The sequence below is a fragment of the Phodopus roborovskii genome, unplaced genomic scaffold (assembly GCF_943737965.1).
Source record: "Phodopus roborovskii unplaced genomic scaffold, PHOROB, whole genome shotgun sequence".
Lineage (NCBI taxonomy): Eukaryota > Metazoa > Chordata > Mammalia > Rodentia > Cricetidae > Phodopus > Phodopus roborovskii.
The window spans coordinates 8,328,628-8,354,575 of NW_026126546.1; the positions used below are offsets into that span (position 1 = coordinate 8,328,628).

The 25,948-nt window shown below is 41.1% G+C and overlaps 1 protein-coding gene across 4 annotated transcripts in view; it reads right to left on the bottom strand.

Annotated features, from left to right (window-relative positions):
* The window catches only part of Fam193a (family with sequence similarity 193 member A), a 114,987-nt gene that overhangs the window by 63,240 nt on the left and 25,799 nt on the right, over positions 1-25,948 (bottom strand). The window contains exons 2-3 of one of the 4 annotated variants that reach the window (XM_051200406.1): positions 14,076-14,318; positions 262-416 (exon numbers count right to left, since the gene is read on the bottom strand). In XM_051200406.1, the coding sequence (XP_051056363.1) occupies positions 262-416; positions 14,076-14,318 (398 nt within the window). Of the gene's footprint in view, positions 1-261; positions 420-14,075; positions 14,319-25,948 lie in introns of all 4 variants that reach the window. The other 3 variants (XM_051200405.1, XM_051200408.1, XM_051200407.1) reach the window with 3 other exon arrangements.

The window sequence follows — 25,948 nt, forward strand, 5'->3', positions numbered from 1 at the left end:
CCAGTTGGCTTTTCCTTAAATTCTAAGAGTTTTCCCACTTTGCTGTTCATGAGGTCCAGCTTCCTAGTGTTTAGTCCCTCAAGGGCAGGAATTTTGTCTTTTTCTAGTTTTCCTCATAATACCAAGGCCATGATCTACTTTCAGGGGTATGCCAAAAAGGTACTGTTATTTGTCAAAAGAACCCAATTTCCAAGGCAAGCACAACATGTTCCTAGATACCCGTGACCTCAGCATGAGCAGCACGACCAACTCAACACATACCTGCGCTCACTGCAGGCTTCACATGAGCAGGCATCTGAGGGCATGGTGCCTAACCCTGATGAGGTCATCGTCTGTGTGCCCAGGGCCAGTCTTCCAGCACCACTGGTCTCAGGCTGGGAGCCCCCAAGTGAGGAGTGCAGAAGAAAATCTTGGCCCTGCTTTAAAAATAGAATACAACAGACCAGTTACGCTTATGACATCAATTGTCTACTAACTTTTTAAAAATGCCTTCTAGAGCCAGAGCATGACCTTTATCCCAGGGTTCAGGAGGTAGAGGCAGGTGGATCTCTATTAGTTTGAAGCCAGCCTGGTCTAAACAGTGAGTTCTCAGATAGCCAGAACTACGTAAAGAGACCTTATCTCAAAAACAGAACAAAACAAAAATGCCTACTACAAAAATGTTATAACATACACACTGAAATCTATAGCAAAAATTTTTGGGAGTGAAAGGGAGGCTAATGGGAGACAAAGTCTACTACACAGCAGCACATGCCAATTTTGAACTCATACAACCCCAGATTTTCTTGCCTCTGTGTGCATCACACTGGATAGGCAATAAAATTCTAGGCTTTGTCTGGATCAATGCTGTTCTTACTTCCAAAGTTTTTTTACTATCGCATGAGAACATCTAGCAGGTCCTTTTCTTCTTCTTCTTCTTCTTCTTCTTCTTCTTCTTCTTCTTCTTCTTCTTTCTTTCTTTCTTTTTTTTTTTTGGGGGGGGGGGCTTTTTGAGACAGAGTTTCTCTGTGTAGCTCTGGTTGTCCTGGAATTCACTTTGTAGACCAGGCTGGCCTTGAACTCACAGACATTCACTTGCCTCTTCCTCTCAGTGCTGAGATTAACAGCATGCACTACTACTGCCCAGATTTCATTCATGGGAGGGAGGGAGAGAGAGGCAGGCAGGCGGGGGTGGAGGGTATAGTCTTGACTTGTGCCCTAATCAACGTGTGATGATCATCAGCCCATCAGGCATCTCTAAGATGTAATACACCCACAACTGCCTGACAAACAGTGGCAATGGGCCCAGAACCTATGTTGTCTGCTCTGACCACCAACAAGGAAGCCTGAGAACACTCTAGACAAAGAAGGTTAGGGCACAGTTAGGGTCAGAGTCCACAGCCTGCTTTGACATTCCAACATTGATTGACACATGGCACAGACTTCTTGAAGGGAAAGGGCCACATGTGAGTAATGTATCCTGTTCACCAAGGTAGCAATGTTCCTCATCCTGATCAGGTTCGAAGTACTGAGACAGCCAAAGAGGGGTTGAGCAAAGAGCAGGTGTGTATGCTCCCCCTCACCCCCAACACACACACCTTTACACAATCCCAGGCTACGCTGAACAAGGAGCAAGACACCTCAAAACTAAAGGACCTCGAAGGTTTCCACATATCAGATTCTGAAACGGAAGAGCCCATCATCAGCAAAGAATCCACACAAATAAGTGCTGTATCCTTCAGTGTCCAACCTCTAGACCAGGGGGAAATACATGGCATAGGTCAGACACCAAGCGTACAGTATTCTTATTATTGCAGCCCAGCCATACATAACCTAGAGCAAGCACCGTATAGCCAAAACAGCCATAGACAACCTGACAAGAGCCATGAATCTGTATGTTTCTCTTCCAGGACCCCTCCTCCACTCTGGAAGAACAGAGAAGATATAATGACATGGGACATAGCCTCTACCACAGTGATTTCTATCATGTCCTCTACAGCTGCAGGAGAAGCTTTGAATTAGATGAGACACTTGGGTTTTTATGCAGACTGGATTTGAAACCTGAAAATGCAGTCAATCCAACATTAAAAGTGCAAGGTCTGACTGCCATCATCCACGTGTAGAGAGGTAAGTGGGCAGCACAGCTTGACACTTGTGATGAATCACAAGGCTGTTCCTCAACAGCAGCAGGCCAGCTACTTAGTATACTGACTTCATTCTCTCCCAGTTTATGCCACTTCTACCCTCACCTCAAAGTAGCACATACACACCTGTCACTCAGAGGAAGTCTCTGTCACCTCTCACCTGGCTTCCACTTGCTTTTTCCCACTCTCAAACAGCAGCCAAAGAGAGTTCATAGGGCTCCCCTGAATAAAACCGTCTGCTGACTTCTGAATTATTTGGGAATACATTCCTTGTTTCTTACCAAAGCCGTCCAAGTTGTGTGGGGCAAAGTTCTGCTTCTGTGTCACTGTACTGGTTCCTCTGCCTATAGTGCTCACCCACTAACCCTGGTATGCTTTCTGATGATCTGATAGAGTGCTATAACTCAGGACTCACATAAAAAGATCCTACCCAGAGAAGACAACCAAGCCATTTTTGGGGTGTGTGTGTGTGTGTGTGTGTGTGTGTGTGTGTGTGTACACTCAATTCACCATCTAACTCCCCCATACTCTATGCGTAACAGGTACACTGTTCAAGAGTGGGCAGAGGATGGTAAAAGGACACTGAAAGGACCCCCAGGCTCCTTGTGTATTTCCTCCCTTGCTAATACTATCAGACAGCTCTGTCCTTGAAGAAATGGAGATTCAACATGTTCTCTCCAGTTAGGGGAGTTTTGCTAGCACCCAACTGGGCCTATAACACGCTCAGGAGCTTCTCTTCTGCAGCAGGTCATAACCACAACCTCTAAGTTGGTTTCTTCCAGAGTCCATTCCTTCAGCTCATCTGGCTGCTCTTGAGAATTACTGTGACTGTTCTTCAGGCTCACTTCACAAATCTGAGCATCTGAGGATCTCCCACCACTGGGTAGTTTCTCCCTTGTGTTAAGATGTACTATATACTGATGTGGTGCTGGTCAAGTTCTGTTTGGCATACCAATCTAACTACTATGATTAATCACTTCTCTCACAAGTTGCTATATGAAACCTTGACTTTTCTTACTTTCTAGTGTTTTTGTTTCCAACACTACAACAAAAGGTGGGTGTGAACCTTTCCACCTGCTCACACTGTGCATGAACACCTACAGTGACAAGTAGCACAGCAACCACAAACTAAAATGACATTTCCCAGTGACAAGGGATAAGGCCAACAGACCTATATGTTAAATCCCTGAACATGGATGGTATCTTATAGTACTTACACAGGCTGAATCTCAAGTCATTATGTTCTGTCTAAACTGAACATAATTTAAAAAAATAAGACAAAATCCAATAGGCAATATGAAATTTGCACTGTCCATCTTCCTGATTCTACAAAGATGTGAACAAGATGCACGGTAAGCTCCCATGCACATAAACAACTGCTTTTGCCACCACATTTTCCCTACAATCGAAGACTGCATCTTCAATTTATGGGTCCAAGTAATCCTCTACCTCAAGCTGTCTCTGTTAGGTATTTTATTAGAGCTATGATAAACCTGACTCTGTGATTCATAGGCCTTCAATGCTGCTTTGTGTGGGGAATGTGGAAGAGTTTTGAGCTTTTGGGCTTGATAAGCCTTAGAATGCATTCTGATGGGAGTTTATAGACATCAGAAAGCCAAATGAATGAGGACAGTAAAGTCCAAAAGGAACAAATGAGAAAGAAAAGCAGGACCCACCTCTCCTTGGGAACATGGCAGGTGTTAAGTGCTGTTAAAAGTCACTAAGATGAGTCTCTCTGACTCATCTTAAAGAAAAGAATTTAAGTTCTCAGCTACTGTTCCAGTACCGTGCCTGCCTGCCACAAACACGTGGACTAAAACTGCAATGTCAAGAGGAAAACATGAATTCAACAAAGCAAATTCTGAAACAGCAAAACTGCATCTTGGCAAAAAGAGACCAAACTCAAGCCAGCAGCTGGCCTGAAGCAGGAATGAAGGTCAACACTACCATTTTCTCCATGTTGAAAAAGTTCTTTTCTTTTCAAAAATAGGTAACTTCCCCAAGTAATTTCAGGAGGAACTTAAACATTTAATTTACACAATAATTGAAAAGACAGGAGGGATTTATGTAGTCCTCCTCCATTTTAAAGAATATGTAGCATCTGTCACACAAATGAATAGAAAAAAAGAAGATACATACATACAAAGAATTTTAGTGATCACATTAAAGATTATGAACTCTGACAAAAGGAGAGATGGCTTGATCAGTACAGTGCTTGCTATATAAGCATGAGATGCTGAGTTTTACTCTGTGCCCACTGTCCCAATGTAAAAAGCCAAGAGCTAGTAGTACATGCCTTAATCTTAGCACTGGAAAGGTAGAGACAGGAGAGCCTGGGGTATATTGGCTAATCAATCTAGCCAAATGAGTGAACTTCAGGTTCAGTGACAGACCTTCAAGTTTTGAGTAAACTATTATGTGAAATACTTAGAACAATACTACCAACTTTATTGGCATTCTTAATAAAATTCTTTCAACACTGGGAGGCAGTGGTACATAACTTTAATACCAGCACTTGGGAGGCAGAGGCAGATGGATTTCACTGAGTTTGAGGCCAATCTGATCTACAGAGTGATTTCCAGGAGACCCAAGGCTACACATAGAAACCCCCATCTTAAAAAAACCAAAATTAATGATTATAAAAATAAGATTCATTCTTTAGATTACATTACAGAGGTCACTTCAAGAAACTGAATTAAATTATAGAAAATAGTTGCATGATGTTAAAGATCTGTAATAAATCTAACAATTTCCTTATTAATGAGCATTTGAGTTATCTTAGCACTATCATTCCTCAACACTGTAAACAATGTCCTAATAAGAAAAGAAAAAAAAAAAAAAATAGGGTTCTCTCTGTGTAGTCCTTCTGTGTAGCAAAAGCTGTCCTGGAACTCAGAGATCTGCCTGCCTCTGACTCAGAGTGCTTCTGGGATTAAAGGCATGCACCACCACCACCTGACTCCAATTAAAATTCTTAAACATGTATCTTCCCTAAAATACTTTTTGTTGAATTTTTTTTAAAATCACTGTTAGTACTAATGATAAATGCTTTAAAACTGTATTTATAGCTAGGTATGATGGCACATGCCTTTAATCCCAACACTTGAGATGAAGAAGCAAGCACCTCTCTGAATTTAAGGTCATTTTGATCTACAAAGTAAGTTCCAGGCCAACCAGATCCTGTGTCAAAATAATACTATAAATACATACATAGTAAAATGAAACTGCATTTGTAAGCAATCTTTGTATATGTGTGTGTGAGAGAGAGAGACAGATTCTCACTATATAGTTCTGGCTGGCCTGGAACTAGCTCTGTGGACCAGGCTGGCCTCAGAGAGCCACCTGCTTCTGCCTCCTGAGTACTGGAATTAAAGGTGTGTGTCACCACTCACTCCCAGACGAAAAGCAATCCTGGATTATGTTTTCCCTTAAATGAAAGAAGATTCTAGGGGATGTGGCAATTTGACTTTCTAAATTCACAGCTGTTGGGCTCTCCCATGCTGCCTAGACTATCTTGAGAAAAAAAAGACTGTCAGTCAGCCTGCTGAACTAACTTTACAACAGCCCTAGATGTTTTGAACACTTCAAAGTTGTCTTGAGGCAACTAAATGGACTACAGCTGACTGCCTTTCCGTGTAGTCAGTACTGTTTGAAATAGTCTGTATAAGACTTTTTGCTATCACAAGCTTCTATGAACTCTAGATTATTCTTTCCACCACCTCCCCTGGTAGTCTTCAGAGAACTGCTGTGACAGGGCTATAAGGCAGTAATGTGATTGGTTCCAACCCTTCCCTAGGCTATATAATATATACATATACTCAGACACAAGGAAAGAAGCAGTACAACACCTGGCAGTGGTGGTGCACACCTTTAACTGCAGCACTTGGGAGGCAGAGGCAGGTAAATCTTTGTGATTTTGAGGCCAGCATGATCTACAGAGCTACACAGAGAAACAAACAAAAAAAGACGAAAGAAAAAAGAAAAAGCAGCAGCAAAAGCAACAGTGGTGGTGGAGTAGTAGATGAGTTGTGGAAGAGAGGTCAGGCAGCTAGCTGTCTGACAGCTGAAGAGGCAGCAGATGAACCTGAGCAAGAGCCAGGAAGACAGAGAAAGAACAGAGTAGAAAGCTTGAGATGTCAAGATTTTGAGACCATAGTCTCAGATCCCACATTTGAGAGCTAATAACACTGGCAGCTACCAAGGGCTGAGGAATACCAGTATGTCAGTTCTGGACAAGTACTGCCCACTTGCTTTCTGCTAACCCTTGCTGATGCCAACCACCAAAAAAAAAATGAAAGCTGCCAGAGACAAGCAAATGAAGACAAGCACAAACAAACACCCTTATTCACTGAATTATCTCCTCCACCCTCAAAGTGTGTGTGTGTGTGTGTGTGTGTGTGTGTGTGTGTGTGTGTGATTTTATGTGTATGGGTGTTTTGCCTGCATATGACATGTGTGCCTGATACCCACTGAAGCTCAACAGAGGGTAAAGGATCCCCTCAAACTGGAACTAAATATGGTAGTTGGGAATTGGACCTGGGTACTCTTGGGTCCTTTGGAAGAGCAGCAAGTACTCTTAACCCTTAAGCCACTTCTCCAATCAATCCTGAAGATGTTTTATAAATACCCTTATTGTGATTTTTTCCCCCTTTGGCTTATGGATCATTTAGAAGTGGGTTTAATTTTTTTCTTTGTTTTAAGACAGGATCCAAGGATCCACATCACAAGCTTACAACCACATTGACTAACTCCAGAGGATTTGATGCCTCCAGCCTCTACAGGTAGGTGTGTGTGTGTGTGTGTACACACATACATACACATCAACACAAAACACTGACACATAACTTAAAAACACAATATAAGAAAGAAAGCAAAGAAGGGCGGAGAGGAGAGGGAGGGATGATGGCTAATCTCAATTATCAATTATTGTTCTTATAAGATTTAGAATCACCACGGAGACAGTCCTGGGTAAGCCTGTGTGGGAACATCTTCATTTCATCAACTGAGGTGGGAAGACCTGATCACTGTGGATGGCACTACTCCTGGAATGAGCTTCTTAACTATATAAAACAAGAGAAAATGAGCTAAGCACTAGGATGCATTTATCCCTCTGTTTCCCTTTTCTTTGTTTAATTTAATGTGCACTGGTGTTTTGCCTGCATTCATGCCTATGTGAGGGTATCAGAACCCCTGGAACAGGAGTTACAGACAGTTGTAAGCTACCATGCAAGTGCTGAGAATTGAACATGAATCCTCTGGAAGGGTAGCCAGTAAGTAATCTTAACCACTGAGACATCTCTCCAGCCCCACCCCACTATCTCTTTATTGAGGATGTCATGTGACCAGTTGCTCCTGATGCCTTCAATTCCCTGTGATGATTGTCCTTTGAATTGTGAGCTAAAATATGTCCTTTCTCCCTTAAGTGCTTTTGCCAGAATATTTTATTATAGCAACTAAAACTAAACATACAACAAATCCATTCATGTGAATACATAGAAAAATATATACAAACTTCCTAAAAATTAGCAAAAAGGAACATTTCCTAGTTTATTCTTTTAAAAAAAATTCCTAACTTATTTGAAGACACCAAAACAATACAAAGCAAATTACAGACTAATAATATTCTTCACAAACACAGACATAGTAATTCTTAACACAGCACAACCACACTGGAGTCAAAGCCACAAAAGCACTTAGTTGTTGCTTTCTTAAATGACCTGGGTTCAATACCCAGTACCTACATGATGGCCTACAATTGTCTGTAATTCCCTCTTCTGGCCTCCATGAACACACAAGTGATGCATAAATATATATGTAGGCAAAACACACATACACATAAAAATAAATCTAAAAAGAAAAAAATTTTAAAGATTTATGTAACACTTATGGACTAGAGGACACAATAACTGTTAAGATGCCAATTCTCAAGCTGAGTATGATGGCACATGTCTTTAATCTCAGCACTCAGAGGCCAGCCTAGTCTACAGAACAAGTTCTAGGATAACCAAGGGCTACACAGAGAAACACTATCTCAAAAGAACAAAAAACAATAAAAAAGAAAATACAATACTTGACTTTACAGGCAATCAAACTATTGTTTAATATTTTTTAAAAATGTATTTATTTATTATATATACAGTGTTCTGTCTGCAGGCCAGAAGAGGGCACCAGATCTCATTATAGATGGCTGTGAGCCACCAAGTGGTTGCTGGGCATTGAACTCATGACCTGTGGAAGAGCAGTCAGTGCTCCTAACCACTGAGCCATTTCTCCAGCCCCCCAAGCTATTTTTATAAATACACATCATGAACTCCTTCCATCCATCTACAGAAAGAACAGTTTATGACTGTGTGTTCCAAGAGAATATTCTTTAACAGCAAAAATAGGAAGTTTTTTTTAACTTTATATTCATAGAGGTGACTGACTAGTACACAGCAACAAATCTCAATTGCAATGAATGAATACTACATGATTATGACTATAAAATTTAAAACATTTGGAAAAATCAAACTACAGTGTCTAGATATAAATGATGAAGTGCTACCACTAACAGAAGTGACAGTAGAAGGCCAGAAGGTGATCAATCAACAGCTCAGCGGGAAGGCAATCCTAATGATCAGGGCCACAGAAAAACCTGAGCTCAGGAGCATCACTTGACTTCTCCAACTTTGTGGTAACATTCAACACCAAACACATCTACAACTACAGGTAGCAACTGGGCTAACTCACCAGTAAGAACAGACTCAGAAAACACAAATAACTCTCTACCCTCCCCTCCCTGGTCTCATTATGTAGTCCCAGTTATACTGGACCTCTCTATATAGACCAGGCTGGCCTCCAACTCAGTGAGCGCTAGCTGCCTGTCTCTGTCTCAGTAGTAGGGCATTAAAGATGTGTGCCACCATACCCATTAAGCCTACCTTTCTATTGAGTGCAAAATGAGAACACCTAAAACACACCACTCCAAAGATAGAAAAGAGAGAATACAAGAAGGAGGGGAGGAGATGGAAGTAGGGAAGAAAAACTATAGATGAGCATGAAAAGTCAACCTTCAGGAGGAAGGTGCTTACATGAGACTCCCACATAAAGTGTAAGGATTCAGTAACTCCAGCATGCTCACTCATTATACAGCCTGAACCATGTAGAACAAAAATGGAACCATTTATAAGGGGGAAAAGCACAAAAAGACACAAATAAGAGATTTTAAGCGCTCTCACCCAGAAATTGGTAGATCTGTGTGCATGTGTGCACGCACACACACACACACACACACACACACACACACACACACAAATCAAGACTGGAGAAAAACCCCTGGCAATGGGCAAAGAAACACCTTTGGTGGTGGTGTTCTCTGCCAGGGGCAGAGCAGATGGCAGTCCTCTGTTCATCCTAGTTTGATGCCTGACTTGGTGGCCAGAGCTGCTTTATGCCCAGGGTACATCTAGGGTACATTAAAAAAAAAAATAAATAAAATAAAGACTGGAGAAAGACAGACTTAAGCACACAGTTCAGAAACAGCTGCAGTAACTAATAGATGAAGACAGAGCCCCTCACCTAGGTCAAAGAAGTGCTCTTTTTAGACACACATGCAACATTAATAAAACTTAATTATGGGTAAAAATTAGCAAATGCTGCTTACTGAATACAGAATCACTGATATATACCACAATTTCCAACCATACAATATCACAATAGAATCATCACAGAAAGACCAGGAAGCTCAGCTGGTCAATGCCCAGGCTGGAGTCAGTAAAATAGACAGCACACTTTAAAAGGTTTAAGAGGGCTGGGCCTGTGAGATGAATCAGTGGAAAGGCACTTGCTGCCAAGCCTGACAACCTAAACTCAATCCTTGGAACCCACATGGTAAATCAACTCCTGCAAGTTATCTTCTGACCATGGCATGAGAGCAATAAATATGCTGTCTGTCTATCTGTCTCTCTCTCTCTCTGAAATGCAGTAAAAATAAAATGTTAGCCAGGAGTTGGTGGCACACACCTTTAATTCTAGCACTTGGGAGGCAGATTGGAAGATCTCTGAGTTCAAGGCCAGCCTGATCTCTTAGTTCAAAGCCAGCCTGATCCACAGAGCAAGTTCCAGTACAGGCTCCAAAGCTACAGGGGAAAAAAAATCTTTAAAAAAATAAATAAATAAAAATGTTAAATAAAGTTGCTTCTTTGAGCTGGATGTGGTGGCTCACACTTTTAATCATAGGATTTAGGATCAAGAGGCAGGAAGGCTAGCCTGGTCAACAGAATGTTCCAAGACAACCAGTACTTCAAAGAGAAAATAAACAAAAAATACAAAATGAAGATCTTTTAACTTTTCTGACCACAAAATATGCAGAACACGAATGAGGCTGGAAACAAGTGGCTACAGAGGAAATGATACATGGGGTGTGATGGCTATTCTTGATTGTCAACTTGACTGCAGCTGGAACCAACTAAAACACAAGCTGCCAGCACTCCTATGAGAAATTTTCTTGATCAATTATTTGAAGCAGAAAGACCTGCCCTAAACATCCTGCCCTTACTCACAATGGCAAGTTCATCTATCCTGTTGCTGAGTATTAGAACCAATTTCTAACAGGATTCCAGCACGAACCAATTTCTAACAGGATTCCAGCACTAACCAAAGATCAGCAGCTCTCCAGTAATAAATACTCTAGAACTACAGAACCAAACCAAGACTGCCAAGACATCCAGCCTTGTGGACAGAGCAACTACGGGATTTCTCAGCCTCTCCAGTCTGAAATAAGGTACTATTTGACTACCCAGATGAGTGAATATATGTATTAAGCTTCCCAAGGTCACTGCTGGGTAATAGCATCAGCTAAATGCTCTCTATTCACTACCTGGTATTTGGACAAACACAATGCTTAATGAAAAAACAGAAATGCCAGTTTTACACAAATTCTCCCCCAAAACAAACAGGGACACAACTCATTTTATGAGATCTACAGGATAAGTCAAGAAGGCTCCAAGAAGACATCTTTCCTGATCACAGATGCCAAACTAGTATAGCAAAGTGCAGAAAGGATGTCCAGGTAGATTTATACAAACACAGCAGTCTTCCCAAAGCTATCCAAAGCCTATGCACTAACACACACACACACACACACACACACACACACACACACACACACACACACACACACACGAAAATTCAGTACTGTGGGGATAATACTGAGGTCCAAAATATACTTAAGCCTAATAACCTAAGTTGAATTCCTGAGACATATATGGTAGAAGATAACCAACTCCAAGCTATCTTCTAACCTCCATACAGCATTCTATGGCTCCTGGAAACATATATACACATGCACACTATTTTAAATGGAGAAAAATAGATATAATGGAAGAAAGGAATATGAAAAGAGGTACCTGCATAGGTGGCTAATACTCCTCCCCAGAAGTCATGGGTTATTAAACAAAAATCTCAATAGCAGTTGTGAGATATGACTCCTAGAATATCTCTGTCACTGCTTTTGGATCATCCCCCAAACTAATTGTAAGACCTTATTGCTGAAGGTATCAACCTTGATTGTAGGACATAGAAAAATCAAACTAGAACTAAGCTAACAGCTTCCACTCTGCTAGCTAGCTTTCATAGTGATGGAAAGTCCTGTGCCCATGTAAAAGCCAATGAGGCAGAAATATCAATGATATTGCCCAGATGTAAACCCTATGAGCTACAATTAATTACCTGCCAAGCAATATAAATCCACTATAACCATAATGGCATTGATAGTAACCAACTACTTCCTGACTGGGTAAGAGGCCTATTCCATAGGAGGGAATCCATGCTGGGTACTCTAAACCAGGTCAACAGCATATGACTGGTAAAGTCATATAGCCTAGTGGAAATCTACTACTGCTTTGTCAAATGGACACATTATCAGACTACTTTCTAAATGCCTATGTGCATGCATATCCACACATGAATACTGCTCCCAGCCTTGGTAAGAAAGGTTTCTTTTGCAGTGGGCAACAGTCAATGTGTACACTCATGCTGGTCAAAATGCTGAGAGAATAAGTGACCAATGATTGTTTAACACTAAAAATGACATCTGTATCTCCTCAGCAATCATCACAGAAAAAGAAACAGAAAGAATTTATGAGCCACAGATGGGGGACGAGTGCTGTGAAACCCTGTTTTCTGAACATGTCACGACTGTTATAAACTCATTGTAGCTGTGCTTACCTGCACAATATAGGGTCTGTCAGCATCCCATCATGGATTGGGAAGGGGCTTATAAGGCTTCCATCTATCCTCAAAAAGCTACTGGTAGTTAATGGTTGCTGGGGAAAGGGTGTCATTTTCTTCACTAGCATAGCCACTGTTAAGTTGTCCATGCTCCAGCAAATAAATCCCGCTTCCAATACTCATGCCAATAACCCTAATCAAACCCCCTAGATCATAGAAAAAAACAAACAAACACGAAAGTAGGAGGGGGACTTGTGAAGGTTTTTGGAGGGAGAGGGAAAATGATAAGTGAAGATAACTGGAGGAAGGGGAAACAAAATTTACTATATACTTGTATAAAACTGGAAGAAAAAAAAAAAAAAAAAAAAAACCTGAGAAGATAATGCTCTGAATCTCTGGTGAGGAAATTACAGGGCTTTTCTTTACTCTTTTGCTTATGTATTTGTTTACTCATTAATATAAATATCGTTAAGCACCAAATATGTCAAGTCTGTCTTGGTTAAAACATACGCAAAAATAAATAGCTGTGTTCATGGTGATTATACTACAGTGAAGAAAACAAACTGCATAAGCGAAATATTTAGACTATTAGAAATAGAGCTAAGGGGGCTGGAAAGATGGCTCAGGAGTTAAGAGCATGGGTTGGTTGCTCTATCCAAGGGCCTCAGTTCAATTCCTTGAAACTACATAGGGGCTCACAACCATCTACAATGAGATCTGGTGCCCACTTCTGGTCTACAGGCATGCATGCAGACAGAATACTGTATACATGATAAATAAATCTTTTAAAAAAGGAAAAGAGAAAAGAAATAGAGCTAAGGAAAAGAGACAAAGAAGGGGCTGAGAGGAACACTAACTTCTAGTTTGATCAGCACTGACCCCAGGATTAGTTACTAAAACTCTGCCACCAAGACTGGCATATGGCAGAGTTGTCTTCAAGGAGCCCCTGGCTGCACAACCAGATGAATGGCCAATGAGGAAAGAGACTAGGCCTAGGATATGGAGAGCCATCAACACTACAGCCGAATGCTTCTCAAACTGCCACTGAGATTAATCTGAAAACAGAAGGCAGGGACTGCTGCCTGTTTCTGGCCAGAAGAAGCAAGAATCAGAAGAAAAGTCACTCAGAAGACAGTTTCCTGTATTCAGCAATCAAAAGGAAAGAAGAAAAAAAAGTAAAATAATAAAAAGGAAGAGAATAACCTTGAATATGAGAAAGGCTGAAAAAGCCATCTCCTAGAACACAGATATGAAAGCCTAACAGGAACAGCCACCACTAAACCTTAACCTATGTCAAAGATTAGATCAAGCCCAATGGCCTCAAAGTCTCCAGTAAAGAAGGCCTAGAATCAAGGAGGGGAGAAGGTCAGGCTTTAGAAGTACATCACAGAAATAATTTTCAGATATTTACCAGTGCATGGAATCGTCTAGAATTGAACACATAAAGTCTTACTAGCTTTTCAGGAAACTTTTTCACCAAAGAAACCCTGAGGCCAGATGCAATAGCGAAAAACACCAAACAGGTGGCCAGCTTGCAGACTGTAGGTAAAGGAAGCAAATGCTCTCCACCTGCTGGTATGGCCAGCAAAGGTCAGAAGCACATGCCAGAAAGTGAGCATGGGCCAAAAGATAGTGCGAGAGGAAGCATTCCAACGATAGCTGGAGATCCTTTCCTTTCACTGTCAGTTAGCCCACCACCCACAAGAGAGGAGCAAGAAGCCCACTGAAGCTGCAGCCACTCACCGGCTGGTCAAGACCGCTGTGCCTCTCCTCCTTCTCCACAGTCCTCCGGCAGTCTGGGCATACCCACAGCGGCAGGTGCAGCACGCTGTTGCCCTTGGGAGCCATGGAAAGGGCCAATTTGCTCGCAGTCTTAACTCCACTCTCTAAGAATGAAGAGTCTTTCCGTTCACTTCTGCATAGAAGACAATAATCCCCAGCGGGGTAGGGTGGTGTCCTATGATTCATGCCAAAACTAAAAGGAGTCTGGAATAGAAAAAAAATTCTATGTTCAAAACCTGAGCCAGGAAGCCATGATTGTTATATACATACACACACATATATATGTATATATGTATATTACACATATGTATATTTATATAGAAAAACAAAATAGAAAACACATGAAGCTGAACCCTGTATTTTAGAAACTGGTGGCATTTCAAATAAAAGAGGAACACCATAAAGAAGCACTTCACCCTTGGCTTAGATTTCTGCATTACTTCTGTCAGGAAAACCCATCAGCACAGATCTTCAGACCTCAACCAGACATGAAACCACCACAAAAGGGGTTGCACAAAGGCAGCAGCTCTGGCTTGAGAACATCTCTGAAGAGGGTCATCCCTGGTCTAGACTCCAGAGAACAAAGACTCTCATGGTAGGTGCAGATCCCCAAGAACCAAACTCCCAGGCTACGTGATCATAATAGTAAATTTATAGCCTAATTTCAACAGCTGCCTTTCCAAGACTATGGGATATGTAGGAGTAGGGGCCTGAAGTAAAGAATCCTCTGCCTTTGGAATACACAAAGAAGCTAGGCTTATGGGTTTGGAAATAGACTTAAAGTGCCAAGACCACCAAACAGGAAGCAAGATTTTAAATCAAAGCAGAAAACTGAGATGGATCCTCCTAGAGCATTACTGTCCACCCACTGAGGGACACCTCTGCAGACACAGGGCAGCCCCAAAAGGCAGAAAACACCTTGCAGGAGCTGGCCTGATACTGAGACTCAGTACACTGCAAAGGCATACAGTCTTTGCATCTCAAGCTTCTCCCATCACATGGGAAGGAAGAACATCTCATTCTTTTCCAGTGCACAGCTGGCCTTGCCAAGCCAGCTCCTCATAAGTTCCCTTAACTCCCATGCCTTGATGGGGATGTCCTTCTGTATATATGTTCCTCTTATTGGTTGATGAGTAAAACACTATTTGGCTAGTGGCCAGGCAGGAAGGATAGGCGGGGTTACCAGATGAGGATAATTCTGGAAAAGTGTAGCAGACAGGAGTTGTCATGTAGAGCACAGGAAGAGACGACATGCCAGGTGTTCTCCAGTAAGCCAAAACCACATGGAAATACACAGATTAATAGAAATGGGTTAATAATTAAGACAGAGCTAGCCAATAAGAAGCCCAAGTCACTAGCCAACAATTTTGTAACTAATATAGCATCTGTGCTGCTCAAGGGCAGCAGGACCAGCCTGGACAAAGACCTCTCCTTACAATGGCTCTTCCTGGACTATCATCAGTATTCAACCTGACTATGAGTGTGCACTAACACACACAACTGACCTGAAACAACCCAGACCTACCAAGTAGGCCCTAGGCTGAAATCTGGAGCTAAGTAAATGAATTAATAAGGGAAGCAAAATCTTATATGCTCTGATGAACAATGGTTGAAACAGTATGTACCCATTGTACCCACAAAGTTTGGAGGCTTTACTAGGCTGAGCTTAGAAGCTATCTCAGTGTGTGACAGGGTAGAGATTACCCAGTTAGGGCCTGCAAACCTCCTAAAAAACAGCACAAGAGCAACACCTTCTTCCTATAACAAGAGACCTGAAATGTCTACATTATGAGAATTTCAAAACTCACTGCACTTAAGTCTGATTTTTTTCTGTCACAAACAGAATAACTACAACTGTCAGAGGTCACAGGCTTTCAGTGCATACGTTGGGCTCAAGTGTACCACAGGCCAGGCCACAAATGCAATGTGATAGCCAAAACTGACAAAAGACACCAACTCATTCAATACCAAATGTGTTTTAAGATTTCAGCTTTAGAACTTTTTTTTTTTTTTCTATTTGTACAGACAGGGGTAACGCACAGTATTAAATATGTAAGGTCTTATCTATATGGGTTTGATTACAAAAACTAATATTCTCTAAATAACAACAACAAAAAAAGATTTCAGCTTTAGCCAGTCAGTTGTGGTGGCACATGCCTTTAATCCCAGCACTAGGGAGGCAGCGGCAGGCATATCTCTTTGAGTTTGAGGCCAGCCTGGTCTACAAAGCAAGTTCCAGGACAGCCAGGATTGGTACACAGAGAAACCCTCTCTCAGGGGGAGATTTCAGCTTTAGGGCTGGGGAAGATGGCTCAGAAGTCCATGGGTGGCTCACAACCATCTATGATGAGATCTAGTGCCCTCTTCTGGTTTGTAGGCAGAACACTGTATATATAATAGATAATAGATAAAGAAATCTTTAAAAAAAGATATCAGCTTTATTCAGATTCTAGGATATTTGCATATATATTAAAATAATCTTGGGGCAGGCCCAAAATTTATGAGTATAAAGATTTGTTTCAGATATACCATACAAAGGCAGAAGCCAGTGTCATTCCATTCATATTTTTAAGTGTATCTTCAATATGACTGCAACCATTAGATGTGGTCAGGTAAAGAAACTTTATCAGTGCCATATGGACACTTAAAACAGTAGTATTTCAGATATCAGGAGTGCTCAACCAGTACTCACTAGAAGTCCTAGCACATGTTTGGGCACCAGGGCACAGCAGTGGGCAGGCCAAGACCTCTGTCTGGACCAAAGCAAAAACAAAGATCAGAGTTTGGAATGCTGGCTACAACACTAACACTGCAGAAGTGTTTTAGGCCAGTCTGATATAGAACCTTTCTTTAAAACAAACAAATGAACAAATAAAAAAAGGTGTAAGTAAAAAAAAGTATTTTAGGAACAACTGATAGAGTGCTGGTCCTGGGAAAAGTGCTCTTTCATTCAGACTGCAATGAAGGCCTCCATCAGAAAATACTTGGAGAGGTCACCTGCACTTAAATGGAGGATACGCACAAAGATAGCAGGGGCTGAAGAAAGAGTCAGGGAGAGCACCAGCCCCAGGCTGCAGAAAAGAGAGCCTACAGGACTGCTATTGAGACAAAAGACGGGTCAAGAGAGTTCTGAGAAAAACACATCTATACACATCTGAAATCTACTCTGCACCATCTTTTAGGAGAGACAAGAATGAAATGCAAAGGACAGAGGTCCTATTCTTATAAAGGACACTGAACAAGCAAACTCAGAGCCACAGGCTGTGGTTTCTTAGCCTTTGTTTTGTTTTTGAGATGTTATCTTTCTGTATTACTCAAAATGGCCTCAAACCCTGGGTTCTGAGAATCCCCCTAACTGTCTCCCAAGTAGTTGAGACTACAGGTTTGAGCTACCAAGAGTGGTATGCAGAAAAGAGCAAAGCAGAAACCCAAAGGAAACAACTTGCAGACCTGAGAGAGGAGCAAAAGCACACTGAGAAAGCAGTACACACATCTGAATGTGCCTATGTCTATCAAGAACACAGCCAAGGGGCTAAAACTTGTGCAGAAGTGGGCATTGTCAGAAAGGATACACCAATCAGACTGCTAGTTCTCACAAGAGAAGACATGATCCAATATCCACCTTAAAAAGAAATTTCACTGTATGAAAAATGAACTCCATGGGGAAGTGACATAAGCCGTGCTGCTTCTGAAGAGGAGGTAGCTTATTCTTATGGGAATATAGACTATACACACAATACAGAAGAGCAAGATGGGACCCCCATGGGCCTAAAGTGTCAATGACTAAATGCAACAGGAGAATCCCAGGGACAGGAAAGGTTAGGCCAAAGGTCATCTTAGATGTTCTCATGAGCTGCAACATCTAATGTAGAGTCTGTTTTTGGTGTTCATGAATAAGAAACTAAGGAAGATGGGTACAGTTAAATATGTAACTGGACATCACCAGTACAAATGATTTGCAAGTTACAAAACTAGAGGCGACGAAGATGGGTCAGTGTTTAAGCATTTGCCGTGCAAGCATAGAGACAAGAGTTTGGACCCCCATAAACCCATGTAAATGTTGAGTGGGTGTGGTGGGCCACCTGCAATTCCAGCATGGGTAGGAAAAAACAGGGGATCTGGGTTTGGCTGAAAGACCCTGTGTCAATGAATAACATAGAGCAGTTATTGAGAATGATTCCTAACATCAACTATGATTTCCACATGCACATGTACACATACAAGTGTCCACACACATCCACACATGTGCAAATGCATGTATCTCTGATGGGAGATGTCATTCTGTATATGTTCTCATACTGGTTAATGAATAAAGCACTGTTGGCCAATAGGAAAGGAGATAGGAGGGACTAGGAGATGAGGAGGAAAGAAGAAGTAGGAAGGAGACAAGATGGAGAGTCTGGAGAAAGCAAAATGCCGGCCAGCTCCCTGGTAAGAGAAATACATAGATCAACAGAAATGGGTTAATACTTAAGACAGAGCTAGCCAATAAGAAACTAGTACCGGGCCAACAGAATTATATCAAATACAAAGTCTCTGTGTGTTAATTGGGGCTGGCGCGGCGGTGGGACCAGGCTGCGGGCAGAAAAACCGTACTCCTTACATATCTCTCTTTGTGCTTATTTATGTCCTTGTATCTTCTATGGTCTAGTATGTTTATCAGTCTGATTTTTCCTAAAAGAATTAGTTTTGACTCCATGAATTTCTGTGAGGAGTTTCCATTTTCATTATGGTTACTCCTACGTTACATTGACTTTGTGAAAACTTCAGGTTATTAGTGACTGCAAGCATTTTCTATGTTGTTAAAGTGGAAACTTAGGTCATTAAGCCCTTCCTCTTCTTGTATAATCCATATTATTAGTCATATATATTTCTATCACTACTTTAGCTGTAAATATTTTTGATGTATTCTTAATTCTCCTTTAGTTAAGAATAATTTTAAACTTCATCCATCCTTTTGTTTGCTTGTTTTCCAGGCTGGGTCTTTCTTTCATGTTTGTTTGTTTGCTTTGCTTTTTCAAGACAGGCTGTAAACAGTAAGGTTTTTTCCACCCGCCGCCAAGTCTTGTCCCGCCACCACGCCAGCCCCAAATAATGCACAGAGACTCTGTATTTGATATAATTCTGTTGGCCAGTTACTTGTTTCTTATCGACTAGCTCTGTCTTAAGTATTAACCCATTTCTATGTATTTCCACGTGATCTTACCATAGAGAGGCAGCTGGCGGTTCTACCTTCTCCAGACTCTGCATCTTGACTCTCCTTACTACTTCCTCTTTCCTCCTTGTCTCCTAGTCCCTCCTATCTCCTTTCCTATTGGCCAACAGTGCTTTATTCATTAACCAGTATGAGAAACATAATGACATCTCCCATCAACAGGCTTTGGAGCCTGTCCAGAACTCACTCTGTAGACCAGGCTGGCCTTGCACACACAGAGATCTGCCTGCCTCTGCCTCCAGAGTGCTGGAACTAAAGGTATGTGCCCAGGCTGGGTCTTTCTACGTTAGACCAAACTGGCCTCAAAATCAGAGATCCATCCACCTACCTCTGCCTCCTAAAGGCTGGGACCAAAGGCATGTACCACCACACCCGCCCAAATTTCACTTTGGATTCTTCTTTGATGAATACTTAAGTATGGTTAATTTGTTAATTTTGGGGGGTTTCTATATATCTGATACTGAGTTCTAATTTAATTCTGTTATCATCAGAAAAGATTCTTAATATAATTTAAAATCTTCTACACTTGCCTAGTAAGACTTTTCCAATTAATACAGAACATGGTCCATATTGGTGGATGTTCTCTATAAAAGTTAGATCTACCCAATTGAGAGTGGCAAACTATATAAAGCCTTGGAAACCAATAAACCAATATATTCATCCTGGGTTTGAATAGCTACTCCAATTATCCATCCACATTAATCCTCAGATCTCTTCTTCCACTTCACCTCCAAATGTACAGGGCTGGCTCACAATGCATGTAACCATAACAGCTGCTACTTCAAACACCATCCATGACTCCATTTTCTAAAACAGCTGAGTCCTCAGCAAGGCATCTCAGATGGTTGGGAGTTCTTATAACACAGTTAATTACCTGGTTAAAATGAACAGTTAAACATTCCCATCCCATTCAGGAATGTGGTTTTCTCTCTTTGCTTAAAAATAAATTTTTAACATTTATTTGTTGGGGGGGTAAGCACCACACACCTGCCATAGCATGTGTTGAGGCCAGAGGACTTCCTACAGGAGTCAGATCTCATTTAAGCTTTTCAATTTATCCAGCCCCTTTACCGGCTGAGTCCTTTTGCTGGCCCTTGCCTTGCTTTAGTACTTATCATCTTCCACTCTGAAATACCAATCTCCACTTCTTTATCGAAGCAATCCTCTTCATCCTGCTGTGGTTTCTTTTTTCCTCTAAGTTTTGCTCCTTACTCCTAATACATGCTTCCCTTTGCTAATTACTGCAACTATACACACACCACCACCATCACTAGCACCACCAACATCATACAAAGTATCCTTTACATATCTATCTTCTTATTAGACATTTAATGTCCACAAGGAACCCGATACCCACTGAAGGGACTAAAATGTGCAGTAGTATCAGAATGTGTAGTCTTGCCTTCCAGCTTGATGCATTTTATAAGCACCTTCTCACACAGGGATCACTGCCTCACTACAATACCTGTCTGCATTTTCCTCACTTCTTTCCCAGAACTCAAGTACAAGTAGATTCTGTGAGCAAAAGGCACTGCTTAGGAAATAATTACTAAACAAAAACTGAACCCTTCCACACTTATTTACCAAAAAAACAAACAAACAAAAAAATACCCTGCCATCAGAATCAAGAATTTAGCTACAAATTGCTGTTTTGTAACAGCAATTGCTGCAATTTTACACAATACCCAGCAATTTACAGATTTCAAGGTTGTTCCCTGGAAACTCAACAAAATTTACTTACATTACTGATTCCAAAATGTATTATTTTAGCAACTCTTTTTTTCTTTTTTGTATGCTGTTTTGTTTTACTTTTGAGACAGTGTCTCACAAAGCCAAGGCTGGCTTCAAATCCTCCTGTCTCTACCTCCTAAATATTGAAGTAACAGGCATATCATAAGCCACTATCCCCGGTTTCCCTCTCTTGTTAGGTACTGGTAATCAAACTAGGCAAATGTACAACCCTTTTCCTTTCTCTTCCTTCTTGACTCTCTCTCTCCTTCATCCCCTTTCTTTGAGTCAGGGTTTCTCTCTGTACCTTGGCTGCCCTGGAACTAGCTAAGTAGACTAGGCTGGTCTTAAGTTCACAGAAATCTATCCACCTCTGCCTCCCCAATGCTGCCATGAGTCATCACACCCATCCCCTTTTTCTTTTGAAATTAGATCTCGATAAGTAGGCTCAAACTTGTGATCCTCCAGGTCTCATCCTTGCAAGTACTCCTGACTTTCAGGGTTTGTTTGTTTGTTTGTTTTTGTTTTTACTAATATATGCCAGAACAAATAATAAAAAGAAGTATTTATGTAATTATTACTTAACATGGTTTCCTCTATAAATGTAACTGCTTCATTTAAAGTCTATTACTGTTCAACCTGACAGAGCTAGCTTGCTTATCCAGAAGAAAATCATCTCAGTAGCCTTGGAAATAATCCAGTTATCTTTACTCCATCATCTGATAGTACAGCAAATGTCTCAAAATACTTCAGGTCTTTGCTGCCTGGAAACCTGCAAGTCACAAGTCACTCATGTACTCTCATCATGTGCACCTACCACCATCACTCCTGGTCAGAGGGCAGCATTTGGTCCAAGGACAGCTACACCAGAGGCTTGTCCAAGCCCTCTAAAACTGATGACCACAGACAGCACTTGGTTGTTGGAAAACATTATAGTCCATAAATTCAAAATGCAAGAAAATCCTGGAACCTTCACTGAAGGGCACAGGTAAGGGCCAAGGCTCTAAGTGCACAAGGAGTACTAGGGGAGGAAGGCAGTAGAGTGAAGTAGCCTGGGAGTTCATATAGCAGACACTTAACAGAATAGAAGCATGAGTACATTGTACATCACTGAAAGGCACGCGAAGGGCTAACATTCTGTCTGGTAAACTATTTGGCATTATGTTTCCCAGGATTCCAGCCCACTGTCTTTTACTTGCTGTTCTCTGGCTACTACCAACCAAACTACCTCCTCACCAGGATATGTGTCAGATGCATCCCCATCATTACCCACTGACTCTAATCCTACCCTTCCACCACTTTTTGTTGTTTTTTCAAAACAGAGTTTCTAGAGTTTCTTTGTGTTGCTCTGGCTATCCTGGAACTGGATTTGTAGACCAGGCTGCCCTGAAACAGAGATCTGCCTGCCTATGCCTCCCCAGTGTTGGGATTAAAGGCATGGGCCACGACCACCAGACCCTTCCCCCACTTTTAAAAGGCATCAACTTTTCCTTCTTTTCCTTTAGAACACAACTGCTTGGGTCTCATCTTTCTTTCTCTCTTTTTAAAGATTTATTTGTGTTACTTAAATGTATATTGTTTGTGTGTGTATGTACATATAACTACAAATTCCTAAAGAGGCCAAAAGTATCTATCTGATAGCTCTGGAGCTGGTTAGAAATCATTTGTGAACACCTAACACTGATGCCAACTTGGGTCCTCTTAACTGCTGAGCCATCTCTTCAGGCTATTCATCTCATCTTGACTGCATTTTCAACCACCACTTACTACTACCTGTCTTCTTCCTCTTCAACAAAGCCACTCTAAAATTCTGTTATCAGTAAGGAATTAAGACTTGTCAGTAGAGGGAGCTAGAGAGACAAAGAAGGGAAGAAAGGCTTCCCTTTCAGGGTCTGCAAGAAAAAGTGCTGACAGGCTCCTAGAAAACACTTGCATTGTCTACACAGATGAGCTTAAACTGCATTTTCTCTAGAATCAGGTGTGTAAAGGGCAGCTTCTGTAGTATTTGACAATGTGTGTTTTCTCTAGCTCTGGACTTAGGAAGTAGCAGAGTTTTCAAACATGAATCTATAGCCCAATCTACATCATACCTTCTCCCTAAACTCTACCCATGTCTCCACTAAGGTCCCCCAGCAGTGACATACTAGCTAACCTTCCCATTCTATAGAATGGCTTGGAGCTGCCTGGCCCCAAACCATATATAAAAGGAAGTCCTTGCCCAAGGGATTTGCTGAAGCAGCAGCTGTGCCCTGGACAGTTCTGGGAAACCACTCTTCTGTATATCCACACACCACTCTCTGTTTTCTTGCACCCCACCCCATATTGCTCCCATTTACCTGTAGACTGAGGGCCAGATCTGGCACAGAAACCCTGACCAACCTACTGGCTATAATTCTATCTTCTCCATAGGTCTGATCTCCAGCCTTGAGAATGCTTCTTTCAAATGTGTCCCTTGGCATTTGTTTTAAAGATAGTCTTTAGCCACTGAGCAATGTTTTATATTACTAATAATTTATTTATTTTTATTTAGTGTGTACTCATGTTTTGCCTGTATGTTTTGTCTGTGTGAAGGTGTTGGGTTCTCTGAAACTGGAGGTATAGGCCATGTAGGCGATGAGAACAGAACCCAGAGCCTCTGGACGAACAGTCAGTGCTCTTATCTACTGAGCCATCTCTCTAGCCCCAGCAAGATGGTTTTTAAATGTCATTCTGAACCAACACACTAAGCTAGGAACGTTAGGACCCAAGATAAAAGTGAGTTCAGAAACAATACTGATGGACTTAAATGTTTAAGAAACAGTGTATGGAATGTCTTATTTAGCTAGTGTATATATGAATTGCTCATGTCATCTAGACAATTTTCATTATACTGTTTGCTTCCCCTAAATTCATATATACTGTTCCTTTTGTCATTTTATAAAAACCATTGTTTTCTTTAAAAAAAAAAAAAAATCTTTAGCCAGGCATGGTGATACATGCCTTTAATCCCAGGAAGCAGAGGCAGGCTACCTACAGGAAGAAACCCTGTTTATGTTATTTTAAAAAAGTCTTTAGCACGAACTGGTCTCAAACTCCCAAGATTAAAAGCCGATAACACCATGTCTTACTGTTGGGTACAATTCCTTAGCCCAAAGTAGCCTTGAGCATTCCTATTTCTGTTTACAGCTACTCTATTACAATTTAGTAATTCCTTAATGTATATGCCTATAATTACAGCTATTTACCTGTAATCCCAGCAACTTGGAAGGCAGAAAGAGAGAAAATGCAACACAACAACATAGGCAATAATAGCAAGACCCTGACCAACACACACACACACACACACACACAAACACACTCACACACCCTCAGTGCATAACAGCTCCCTTGCTTAAGATGACCATGGACCTTTCTTAACTCTCGGAACTGCTTTAATGGTCCACATTGTACACTATTTGTTCCTAAATATCATGATCTACGAAATTCCTACATGGCTTCAATAACATACACCAAAGGGTCCATTTTACTGTCAAAGAGAAGTGAATGGCTTTTAATGAGGAGAGCCCCTTACTTTATCACATGTCCATCCCAGAAGCCAAGTGGATCTAGAAAATGATAGAATGACCTGGCATGGCAGTGTTGTGTGCATAGGTGCATGTGTGCATAACCCCTAGAAAGCAGGGACTCAAGGAATTGAAGTGATTGCTTAAGCCTCAAATGTGAAACCTATCTCAAAAAAAAAAAAAAAAAAAAAAAAAAAAAGTAAAGGCTAAAAAATAAAAAAGCATCAGGAAAGAAAATTGTAGGAGCTCACAGATGGCTCAGCAGATAAGCACACTTGCCCCTCTTCCAGAGGACCAGCACCCACATTAGGTGACTTACAAATATTTGTAAATTCCACCTCTGGAGGATTGACGCAGTTGGCCTCTATGGACACTTGACCACTTGACTCATGCACACATATGCATGATATGCACACATATCCACATGCAGACACAAGTCTACATATAATAAAAATAAAATCACTGAAGGAAAAAAAAAAGCAGGAGGTGGTGGTGCACACCTTTAATCCCTTAGGAGGCAGAGGCAGGCAGATCTCTGTGAGTTCAAGGCCAGCCTGAGCTACATAGCAAGTTTTAGGACAGCCAAGAATACACAAAAAAGCTCTGCCCCAAAAAGTAAATAAACAAAGTTGTGTGATGGCCTACTGAAGACCCACAAGCACTGGATGGGAAACCACTGATCTAGAAGATAAATTGAGTATTCTATATAAACGACCAATACATGATACTTGTTCTCCTATTATCAGATAGACAAATTTGAAAAAGGGTTTAAAATTTAAACTTTAGATGAAAGTGTCATCTCTCACGGCTAAGCTTAATGAATATTCCAGAAGAAAATCTCCTTCCTGACCCCACAATGTGGAGTTCTGACAGTTTAGAAGTCTTTATAGCCAAGAAGCGAATAGCTACACTAAGCAGCTGACGATGGACCTGACCATGTGAATTCATGCCTCTGAACCAACAGCTAAAAAGCAAAGTTGTAATGTGTAGACCAAAATAGCTGAAGTTACAGACTATCATTAAGAACTACATGTCTAGGAATAAAACTCTGAATTGTACTCACAAAGTAAAACAAGAAAAAATTATCAATTATGGCAACAGTGAAGAGGGAAAAGAACATGAAACAGGTAGAATCCTAAAAGGTAGGTTTTGTTTGAAAAATGTCTTTTCTAAACTAAGCTCCTTTCCATAATTTTGATTTGTCTTCCCAGATTAGTAACACTGGTGCTGATAAATGTTCCAACCATCTGAATCATCTAAATTTGTTATAAAACAGAAAGAAGAAGAAAGTAACAAAACATTACCCCAGAACCATATGTCCCTCGCCCAACAAAATTTAGTCAGCATGA